Raw genomic sequence first — 12,115 nt, 5'->3', positions numbered from 1 at the left:
TTTTTTGTAGGGTATTTAATTCTGAACAACTTTGTCAGGAAAGTTTTTTTTCTTAACCCAAAATTTAAAAAGTTAAAATAAAAAAATTGCCATCAAATCAACAAACAAAAAAAACAGCGAACCCTTTAAATGTAAGTTACTTTAAAATGTATATAACTTTTGAAATTCGAGATTTACGGGTTCAAGTCACAGGATCTTTTTTGTAGAGCATTAAATTTACTACCAATAAGGTCCTATTACTTTTTAGCATAATATCAATATTTACCAAGTTATTAACGATTTCCACAGAAACAAAGAAAAATTGAACTTTCTGCAGACTTAATAAAATAATTTTTTTTAAAATTATAAACTATTAAGGTTTGGTTAATGAATTTTTAATTATTTCAAATAAATAAAATTTTTAAAACAGAGTATAGATATAAAATAGCTGTTATGGGGTCCATGGGAGCAAACGCCCACGCGTTAAAAATTCCTCAGACTTTCATACAGTTCTCTATACTCAAGATGAGTTTAAGTTGGTTACAAAAAGCGTGGATGCTGATGTTGAATAAAAAAAAAGGTAATAAATAAAATAAAAAGCACATGAAAACCGGTTTTTTCCAGTTGGGCCAGGTCGGGGCGTCGAACCTTCTTCTGCTGCGAGTCAGCCTCCCTCCGAGAATAACTTGCATGCAATATATCTCTCCCTCTCTCTTTTTACTCGGTTACAAACTCCTCCGCTTGTGTATAGTACTTATTCTTAACTTTTTTTTTTATACACATTTTTTCTTTTTTAAACGACTCGCGGTCTTTTTTATCCTCAAACATACACGCTCAACCGCGTCTTCGGTGCCCTAGGTCCGGGATTTAAAAAACTTTTATAAAAAAAAATTCAACAAGAATTTAAAGAAATAAAGGATGTTTGTAATAACCATGGGGAGGGAAAGAGGTGACTGAGGCTGAGGATAAAAGGGGGAGGTTACGAAAAAAAAAATTAAGAGAAATGTGTAAAAATAAAAAATGGGAACGAGACCCCCAAATGTTTGTGGTTTCGGGTCATTGCCGTTCAGTCTCGTTTTAGCCTTTTCTCGTCTCTTATTTATTCATTTATTATTTTTTAAGTGTTCAAGCTTCCTGCCGATATATTTTAAGTATTTTTAATTACTTAACCTCTTTTTTTTTCATTTAAATGTCTACAAGTTATTTAATTTTGATTTTTATTTTTCGCCAAAATTTGACTTTTTTTTTTAGGGCCTTGTATTGCGGTTAAAAATTTTCTAATTGATGTTTTTTAAAGTTTTTTTTTTAAAATCTCATCTAAGAAAATGCAGAATTGTGAAAAAAAATACCAGAATGTTGTAAATATTGTAGATTTTTTTTTTTTTTAATTTAAAAGGGACAAAAGTATTATTCTTTGAATTTGAGGTTCTGAATAAATTTTCAAAATTTTTTTCACTGATATTTTATGAAAATATTGAAGTGTGATATTTTTTTTCGACAATCTGCAACTCTGAAGATGAGATTTAAAAAAAAAAATTTTTAATCCATTCATTAAAAAATTAATTATGCCCAAAAATACGTGACGCCTCAAATAAATATTTAATTTTTTTTCTGTAAAAGATTAGAACTTCACGGAGAGAAAAACATGGAAATTTTTCCAATTTTGCTTAGGGAAATTTCTTTTTTGACATAGCAAGTTTTGTTTTATCAAGATGAAAATTTTTACTAGAGAAAAATGAGAATATAACTATAATTTATAGAAATTTTACGCACATATAGGGATACCTTCTATATGACCATTAAAAAAATTTCCATGTAGACATAGAAAAATTCTTCTGTTAACATTGCTGAAATTCCTATATTGACATGGGTATTTTTACTATGTCAGCATAGGAATTTTTCCCATATTACCAGAGTAATTTCTTCTATATTGACATAGGAATTTTTCCCAGGTTGACAAAGAAAAAATTCCTCTGTTAACATAGTAAATATTCCTACGTTGACGTAGTAAAAATACCCATGTTGACATACGAAAAATTTTCATGTCAACATTGAAAAAATTGGTATGTTGCATAGGAAAAGTCCACAAGAAACTGAAACCAACAAAATACCAAATATATTGGTCATTATTATTATTTAGGCCTTAAAGCGATAAAATAGAGATGTGTGAAGGTTTTAAGGTATACGAAAAGAGAGTTTCAAAGTTTTCAAAAAAATTTTGTGTAATTTAATTAAAATTTTTTGTAGCATCTACCAATGAAAAAATGTTTTTATAAATTAAATTAGTATAAACGTGTACGTAAAAGTCAATTACATCGTGTTTCCGACAGTATATAGTCATTAATTCAATTAATTAATTTTTATTTACTTAATAAATTACGTAAAAAAAACATCAGTTTACAAATATTTCATTTTTACATACATGGGATTTTCTACCTTGTTAACATGGAAATAATTTCCATGTTAACATAGGAAATTTTCCTATGTTGACATTGAGGGATTTTCTGCGTCATTAAAGGAATTCCAGCAATGTTAACACAGGAATTTTTTCAATGTCTACATAGGAATTTTTCCTATGTTAACATCGGAATTGTTCTTATATTACATAGTTATTGTTCTACTGTTGGTATAGAAAAATTTCCATTGTCAATATAGAAATAATTTCTATGTAACAAAGCAAAATTTACTATGTGACATAGTTACAATTCACATGTTGACATAATCAAACTTACAACGCCAACAAAGAAATTTTCCCCAAGCAAAATTGGAAAAATTCCCATTCTTTTCTCTCCATGTAGTAAAAAAAATTAGTCTTAGTAGTATAATTAGTTAAAAAATGTATAATTTGAAATTTATTTTACAAAAAATTTTAATGTGGCTGTGCGTCGCGAGAGTTGATTGATGATGATAAAGACAAAGGACGTCTGATTTAAATTTCCAGTAGTACTTTATTTATAATTATTATAATAATTATAATTATTATTATTATTATTAATATTAAAAGTATATATTTGCTGCCATTGAATCTATACATTGCATTCATCATCTCTCTATCTCTCATCAAACTTCAAGTACTTGAATATAATAATAAAAAATAAAAGCTAAAGTTTAAAGAAAAAATTTAAACGTCAAAAAAAAGTAGAAAATATCTGATACGTAAGGGAAGCGATCGATGATAGTATTCAGCTGTTTAGTTACCAGATGGATTTAATCTTCGATCTAATTGTCAGTATGTAGATGGTATGTACATTTTTTCAGGTATTTAACAAACATGATGTACTAAAAGTATTAAACTGAGTATTCGAGGCCGTTAATATAATATATAAGAATAAGAAACTAAAACACAACTGGCAACGCTGTCACGTCCGAGCACTCACGTGAGAGTAGACCACCCACTATTAAGAGACCTCGTAAAAGGTCCAAAGGTTCATTATGTTCTTATTCGCGTTTTTTTATTTTTTATCATCGGAAAACACGCTCAGCAATATGTTGGTTATATTGTTGATTAAAATTGTTTAGATGTTTTTTTAAGTTCGCGAAGGTTTTGGTTAATTGCTGATGTGCGGGTTTCAAAAAAAAAATTTTTTTAATTGAACTACTGGGTCGTATGGAAATTTTGAGTTGATTAAAATTCTGAAGATTTGAAAATTGCGTCGGTAGAAAAATTTATTTTTTCGCGGGAAAAATTAGGGACGGTTTGAAAGTTAATTGTAGGTATGATTTCAATAACAATTTATTTTTGACCATGAATTTTTGTGAGAAAAATAGTAACGTTAAATTTTTGAAAAAATAGAATATTTTTTAAAATTAATTGTTTTTTTTTTTTTTTTTTTTTAATAAAAAATTAAAATATGAAAATAATTTCGCGTTGCGTCTTAAGAAATTTTTGTAGCCTAAGCTCGAATTTTTGGCTTAATTTAGTTTTTGATAAAAATTTTTGGTAAGGCGCCAAATTCAAACAAACCAAAAATTTTAATAAATTTAAAATTAATTATTGTATTGATTGAATTTTTTTAATAATTAAATGTATTAAAAAAATTTTTTAAAGCTCGCGCCAAATTTACTCAAAACCAAAATTGTATTCAAAATTATGTAAAATTTGAACAGATTTCTATTTCCGGTGATAAAAAACAATTAAAATACTCAGGAGTATTCAATAAAATTAACAGAAAGAAAACATAATCAAAAACATAAAAACATTTTTGAAAGTTCGCGCCAAATTCACTTAAAATCAAATTTTGCAAACTTCTGTAAAACCTGAAAGAAATTCTATTTCCGGTGATAAAATCACTTAAAATACTCAGAAGTATTTAAAAAAATTTAATACAAATAACAAATAATCGAAAACAATCAAAATTTTTAAATTTCGCGCCAAATTCATTTAAAATAAAAAACGTCATAAAATCCAAACTAATTACCGTATTAAGATGTACAAGCTCTCAAAATACTTATTATCGAATACTTTACAAATGCATTAACAACAAAAAAATTATAAAAAATAATTGAGTTGACAAAAAAGAAAATTTGAACTCGCGCCAAATTTATTCAAATAAAAAATTTTCAAAACATAATAGAATATCAACTATCATATTTTATTACAAAGAAGCTTAAAATACTCAGTAAGAAATACTTGACAAACCTGGTAATAAAAAAAAAAAAGTTAATTCTTCAAACTTTGGGCTTAGTTTCAAAATTTAATATTAGATTAAAATTTATGATGAAACAAAAATAAAAATAAAATAAATAACATTAGAGAGATGTATAAATAAAATGCAGTTATTCAATAGGCAGCAAAAATATACAAAGAAAAAAACAAACTAAAAACTAAAATAACTTGATTGGGCAACTTATAACTTACACACAATTGGTATCGTTTGTTCTGTGCCTATCCTGCTGCTTCTGGTACAAAAACAATCAATAAAAAAAAAAAAACACACGCTCCTGGGGAAAAAAAATCTAATCTCATAAATATTACTATTGGGTAATATTTGGGTACTTGTTGGTTGGGGCACCACTTCCGGTGTGCGCGAAATAAAATCCTCCGGCTGCTTCTCTACTACTACTGCTACTTCTACTACTACTACTTCTGGTCATCATCGTGATCGCAAACAAAAAAAAAAAACAATAATTATCGCAAAACAAAAAAGGAGTTGCAACAGCGTGTTGTGTTCCAGCAACATGCGGGACTTATTGGAGGGCCCAATGCAACAAGCTGTCCAATCTGTCACAAACTCTTCCTCGGAGGTGAGGCACTCATGGAACATATGAAGATCACCCACAAGGATCCAAATGCTTCTGGTGTTGCCAGTAAGTACCAATAAACAGATTGGATTCATTGTTTTTCTTTGTCTCTATTTTAATTACTCATTAATTATTAATTATTAATATAAGTGGTACTTGTTGGTTAGTTACATTATTAACAATTATTGGATACATGTAGTCTGAGACAAAGGAAGACGAGGATGCAATTAGACTTAAGTTACATATCACATATTCCCGATACGCTTTGGCGCGGGCATACGTGTCTCTTCTCGGGCAATGGATACTTTTGGAAACTAACCAAGCATTACTAATATAAATATATACATATATATACCCAGGTCAAAAAAATAACTTTGAATTCTTTGATTTGAAGTGAGGTCAACTGGCTTAAATGGATGCTAAGTTGGTTAAGTCAAAAATGGATATAAAACACGATTAATTTTGACTTTTGGCTAACGTGACCTACTTAGTATCCATTTGTCAAAAAAGTCGAACTTGTTATTAATTTTGACCCGGGTAAAATTCAAATTCTTTTTAAGTGAAAGTCAAATGGAGTAACTGAGATTTTAAAAAAACTTTTTTTAGTATTTCAAATTTTGGGTTTTAACTATAGATCAGACTTTTGAGTAATTTTAATATATATTTTCAAATTATGCTGATTTATTTTTTAAAATGAAAAAAATTAGACTTTTAGATAAAATTTTGATCGGAATTTTAATTCAAAATTTGTATAAAATAAGATTTTAGATTTACTCGAAAATTGAATCAGACTAGTGCAAAAAATTTTAAATTTCGCTTGTGTAAATTTTGATTAAAATTTGAAAATTAATAACTAAAATTATGTAAAAATGTTCTGGTTTTGCTTAAAATTGAATTATAAAAAAAAAATTAGTCTTCACTAAAAATTGAAAAAGTAAAAAATTAAAGACCGATCATCTAACCTACTTAAAAATATATATAATATATATTTGTACTACATAAATTTTGTATATTGCTACATATCTTAACACATCTATGGGAGAAAAACAAATGTCACAAATATATTACATATTTTTTTTGCATACATTATTTCTATGCGGAAAGTTGCGTACTATAACAAAATATTTTAGTCATCAGCTGAAAAATGGTCGAAATTTCATAATCCAGTGAAAGCTCTAAAACTCAGCTTATGCCAAATATCAGTCATTAAGAATTTTTTTTCTAATTACCATTTTATTATAATGTCCTTAAAAACACATCCAAAAAATTAAAGGAACCAGAAAATTTTATAAATTTTTTAGTTATTTTTAGAAGACTGTATTTTCGTGAAAAGTAGTCGTATTTGGCATTAAATGATTGATATATTTATAAAAAAAAAAAAAAAAAAAATGGACCATTAACTGGTCGATTTTTTGAGCATTCATTTTAACCTAAAAAATTTTACAAACCCAAATTACTAATTAGAAATCTAAGGCAACATTGAACCTAAATGAGCATTAAAAACCTAGATTATACTTTATAGGACATAATTGTAAAATCTTGAAATGGACCTACTTAGACTTACAAAGGCTTGAATTGAACCTACTTGGACTTATGGAGGCATGAATTAGACCTAGAACATAAATTGTAAAACGAACGTTAGACTTAACAGAAGGAAGGACGCAAGGAATACTACGAAGAGGTAAAATTGTTAAATTTGACTACTGGAGAATTGATGAAAGTGATCCAGTCATCTTTCAGTGAGCTTATAACACCCTAGGGTGGGTTGGGTACGACAGGCAGCCTGAGACTGAGGGTCGATTTTAAAAATTCTGCGTTCGTTTCTCGATATATGTCTTTCTAGGTCTAATTCATGCCTTTGTAAGTAAGTTGGTTTATTTCAAGTTTCTGCAATGGTTCAAAATATGCTTTAGATTTCTACGAGTAATTTTTGGTTTTAAAAAAGAAAAATACTCCATTTGACTTGTCACCATAAAGAGAATTCTATACTTGCTTTAGGATTATTTCTCACAAGTATCTATTAAAGAATGAATGTCATTGAAGCTAAAAGTAAAAGGAACTAAAAATGAAAATAAATAATTGGCAATAAAGTAAAATAATAATAAGTAAGAAGAAGAAATTGAATGAACGAATGAAGTAATGAATGAGTGAATTAAGATAAGCTTAAAATGTATACACTCTTTGGGTGCTTAAAACCTGCTTGGCATTGACCTCGACATTGTGTCGTACTATTGTTCCCCCTGCTGACTGCACCACCTCGGTTGCTGGGGTTTACCTAGCGAAACGTCGGACTGCGAACCATCCTTGCCCAGTTTGCGGGAAGCACTACATCAACGAAGGAAGTCTGAGAAAGCATCTGGCATGTCATCCGGAAACTAGTCAACTAAGTACGAATTTAAGGATGTGGCCGTGTTCTGTTTGTCAAGCCGTCTATACCCATGAGAGCGGTAAGTTAGATTTGATACTAGATACAAGATACTAGATATACTAGATACCAGATACTGCAAACAATTTAATTATTATAAATTAAATGTTCGATGTTTGATGTTTGCTGACTTGAGGCTCAGCGCGACCCGAATCAATTTTACTTTACTTAAGTGTCTGATTAATAATTGTTATCGTTAATTTTGAAAGGTCTCCTGAGTCATATGGAACACATGAGAATGGATCCTAAGCACCAGTTTGCTGCTCAATATGTACTAAGTCGTGCGGCTGCTGAGAGACGTGAAAGAGAACTATTAGCTGGCTCTAGTTTAGGTGAGTCATTATACCCATTGTCCTTCCTTCTTGGATCCCCTGATGGACAATGTACTCGGTGATTTTCCTTCAATGCATCCCATTAGAGTGTGTCATTAAACTTGTTTTTTTTTTTTTGTTAAAAATCTTTTAGTGAATTCTATTATAAATTTTTACGAAATCAAATATTTAAACGACGATAACTTTTCTAATTTTAGATTTACAGCTTTAAGGTCAAGGACCTTTTTTGTAGGACATTAAATTCTCTATTAAATTGTCCTTTGAGTTTTTTTTTGTAAATTCAAAATTTTACAAGTTAATCATTAATTTTCGCAAAGTAATCGATTTTAGGATAAAGTGTTTACTGTAATGTGTAATTTAAAAATCCGCATAACTTTTTTAATTTTAGGTTTAGAGCTTTAAGGTTAAGGACCTTTTTTGTAGGGCATTCAATTCTCTATTAAATTGTTATTTGAGTTTTTTTTTGTAAATTCAATATTTTACAAGTTAATCGTTAATTTTTGTAAAGTAATCGATTTTGGGAAAAAGTTTGTGCTATAATGTATAATTTTAAAATCGGCATAACTTTTTTAATTTTAAAATAACGACTTTAAGGTCAAGGACCTTTTTTGTAGTTCATTACATTTCCTACAAAATTTGTATAAAAGGTTTTCATCTACAGTCAATACTTTAGGATTTATCAATCAATTTATTAAAAACTCAATTTTGGTCTCTTTAAATTGACAAACTAGTAGAGTTAGATTCCAACAAATGGAATTTTTTGTAGGCAATTAATTGCCCATCAATCTCTTATTGTTGATAAGGGCAAAATAATTTGGGTCTTTAAACTAAAAGATTTAACAGAGGAGCAAGAAAAAGACAGCACGCTAATATCCGAAATCCCGTTCCCAAGAACATCCTCTATGCCTCCTTGATGATTCATTTGTTATGAAAATCCATATTCTGTGGATTCAGGAGCAGGTCTCGGTGTGTTGACGAGTCAACCAGGTGGACCACAAAATTTACAGCAACCACCAATGTGCCCATCGCCATCGGCTCATTCCGAGAGCAGTAGTGGCAACGGAAGGCTTTCATCAGCCGGTAGTGAACCTGGTACGCTATCGTACAACATTTTATTATTAAAATCACTAACTCTATTAATCCTAATACACCACAAATGTCCTAACATATTCCAAACACCGAAATTTACGTATTTAATCATCAGTTATTATTATTATTGTTTTATTAAATTAACAATGGGGACCAGAGGGTTGGGACACGCATCATTAATCTTAATACTTATAATAACCATCGTAATTATTATTAATATAATTGCTAACATTGAAAAATAAGTGTAGCTGAAACAATCTAATGAGTAATTATTGATAAATATTCGGAATATCGGGGCTATTTTAAATTATAAAGCTTGTCTGATATTCGACGCCTGAGTTCGCCCGTTAAATTTGGCGCCCAATTGACCCGAATTCAAACTGGGACCACTCTGCGGTCATTAGTACTGAGAACTACACTTATTTTGCGGTGATGATTGTAAATATCTAATGGGAAAGTTTAAATAACATGAGATCTAATTGACTTGAGCAGATTTTTGTGCAGGCACCGGACTACTAAACAACAACAACAATAATAACAACAATAATATGGCGTCACCGGGACCAAGTGGTAACAAATTGAGTGAAATGCTGAGAGCGGGTAGTCAATCAACGGCCCAGCAGTATCACGATGAAATGCAATCACAACAGCAGAGAATGGCTGTTATGGCGGCGGCTGTTCAAGCTGCTGGTTAGTATTACCCTTTAATTTTTGTATAATTGCTTGTAAATACAGGGCAAAGACTAGAAGGTTGGTAATTTTTGTGATAAGTTGATTTCGCCGGAATTTAAATTGGATTTTAGTTTTGGGTTTTGTGTGAAATTTGTAAAACAATGAAGACTTACAAAATAAAAAAAATTTGTTGGGAAATCTAAAAATGCACCTCAATCGCTCATTTTATTTTTAATCACTAGTTTTGTTTTTTAATATTAATTTATTTTTTTCATTAAGAATTTTTATTCAACTTATAAATTATCAATTTGATTTTTTTATTTATTATTTTCAGTTTAATATTTTTTTTAAATATCCCGCCTTTTTGTCTTAGATGTCGCTCTTTTTTTTCAAACCTATACTGTTGCGCTAGTGCTGCCGCCAGTAGTTGATGGAGAGAAAAAATGAAAAAAATAATAACAACAGTAAAAATAAAAATGGCCGCTAAATTTTTCATTAATAATCAGTTTTACGTTTTTAATTAATTACAATTAAACAAAAAAGATTTAGATAGTGATTTTCCATAGGGTTCTTGTGATAAAAAGTACAAAGACAATAAAAAAAAAGTTGGGCCGATTAATTGTGTCTATCGAGAGTTATCGTTCCTACGAAGTTTCATACGTAACAATTGACAGCACTGGTTCCTTGAGTTAAAATAATTTATTTGAAACTAATAAAATAACGAATCGACTTAATATTAGGTTCAAATTGTTCCTTGATAAATTCTCTATATGCTCGTATATAATTTTACCTATTTTGGTGTAATTAAGAGTGTAGAAATAAAATTACAGAGCTCAGAGTAATAATTAAAAAATTTTTCAGGTCTTCAAAATTCCGTATCGCCAAATTTGTCGCCAGTGGACGTAGCATCCCTAGCAGCAGCAATGAGAATGGGCGGTAACAACAACGATATAAATGCAAACCAACAAGGACAAACAGGTCCCCAACAACAAGGCGTACAAAATAATAATTCCGAGCAGGCATTGCGAATGCATCAAGCCGAAGCACTGCTACGATCACAAGCCGAAGCTGCCCTCAGACTCGCGGTTAGTATTAATTCACAAGTAAGTTAACCGACATCCCATCCCGTAATCAAACCACCAGACAATATTCCCCTAATATTCAAGCCTATAATCCTAATAATTGCCTTTAAATCTTCAGGTATCACAAGCAGCAGCAGCTGCAGCGAGTTCCGCAGTCGGAAGCGACATGAGGCATCACTTAGGACAGCACAATGGAGGTGGTGGCGCGTCTGGTATGCCAGGGCATCATACAAACCAACAATTATCGCAACAAGACAGTTTATCACCAGATTTAGGTAAGTCGCAACAGCAGCATCATCAGATGATGATGAGGGGACTTGGCGAGGACCTACAATCCCAATCCGCGAACAAGCGCGTACGATTAACCGCAAGCCTGATTCCATCATCAGGGGAGGCGCTCCGACTGCAGGAGCAACGATTAGAGCAGGCACTGAGGCTACATGGTGACCCACGTGCCCTCGGGTTCACACTCCAGCACGTTGTTAATCAACAAAACAATCAGCAACCATGAAAGTTCAGTTACTACTGAGACGAGTGGACCCCTTGGGCTAACGAGACGTCCTATCCGGTAGAGCGCGAGTTCCAGCAACAGCAGAACCAGCACCAGATGATGCACCATCAGCTACAGCAGCATCAGCAGCAGCTCCAACAGCAGCAGCAACAGCTTCAACGCTCTATGCTCGCTGACCAGTCTGTCACCGGGCAAGATCACCTTGAGGACCGCGGTGTCAAGAGGAAGGCCGACGACACGACTGCCGGTGAGAGCACATAAACTCTTGGACGCCTGTTATAAATCTCATAACCCAAGTGGTCATCAACGAATACACTCATTGTCTCAGCAGTATCGCTATTTACAAACTAAAGTAACAAATTTAAATAATTATTTATTAATAATAATGAATACTACTATCGGACAATATTAAATACTGAATTTAATTATACGGATCTTATGATAAGTATCCGTAAAATTACATCCAGGTCGATGAAAAAAACCCATTCCATGTTTATACATCGATTTATTCGTTAAAGGTTTTGTTGTTCTTTATTGTCAAACTCAATAGTCATAAATAAGTATGACTATAAAGCTTGAGTTTGACAATACAGAGCGATGGAGACCGAAAAACGTGCCATAAAAAAAATGTAACTGTGTGAAATCGTTAAGTGAGGATTTAAAGACGCAATTGACATCACGGGCTTGTCATTTGTGTCTTGTTGTACCGCTTAAAAACAATATTTATGATAAATCGAAGCACACTGTCTCATTAAAAGACACTGATATGTAAATTAGTCCAGCG

The 12,115-nt window shown here is 31.1% G+C and overlaps 1 protein-coding gene across 9 annotated transcripts in view; it reads left to right on the top strand.

Moving 5' to 3' along the window:
* Positions 1 to 11,418, top strand: part of LOC103573576 (neurogenic protein mastermind) — an 80,323-nt gene extending 68,905 nt beyond the window's left edge. For 2 of the 9 annotated variants that reach the window (XM_014439671.1, XM_053742923.1), the window contains exons 5-11: positions 5,154 to 5,286; positions 7,500 to 7,667; positions 7,855 to 7,977; positions 8,932 to 9,069; positions 9,559 to 9,756; positions 10,600 to 10,841; positions 10,939 to 11,418. In XM_014439671.1, the coding sequence (XP_014295157.1) occupies positions 5,154 to 5,286; positions 7,500 to 7,667; positions 7,855 to 7,977; positions 8,932 to 9,069; positions 9,559 to 9,756; positions 10,600 to 10,841; positions 10,939 to 11,331 (1,395 nt within the window). In that variant the 3' untranslated portion in view covers positions 11,332 to 11,418. Of the gene's footprint in view, positions 1 to 5,153; positions 5,287 to 7,454; positions 7,668 to 7,854; positions 7,978 to 8,931; positions 9,070 to 9,558; positions 9,757 to 10,599; positions 10,842 to 10,938 lie in introns of all 9 variants that reach the window. The other 7 variants (XM_053742921.1, XM_014439673.1, XM_053742918.1 and 4 more) reach the window with 7 other exon arrangements.
* Positions 11,419 to 12,115: the final 697 nt, after the last annotated feature.

Source organism: Microplitis demolitor, chromosome 2 (genome assembly GCF_026212275.2).
Source record: "Microplitis demolitor isolate Queensland-Clemson2020A chromosome 2, iyMicDemo2.1a, whole genome shotgun sequence".
In the NCBI taxonomy this organism is placed as follows: Eukaryota; Metazoa; Arthropoda; class Insecta; order Hymenoptera; family Braconidae; genus Microplitis; species Microplitis demolitor.
This window is presented reverse-complemented; position numbering and strand designations above follow the sequence as displayed.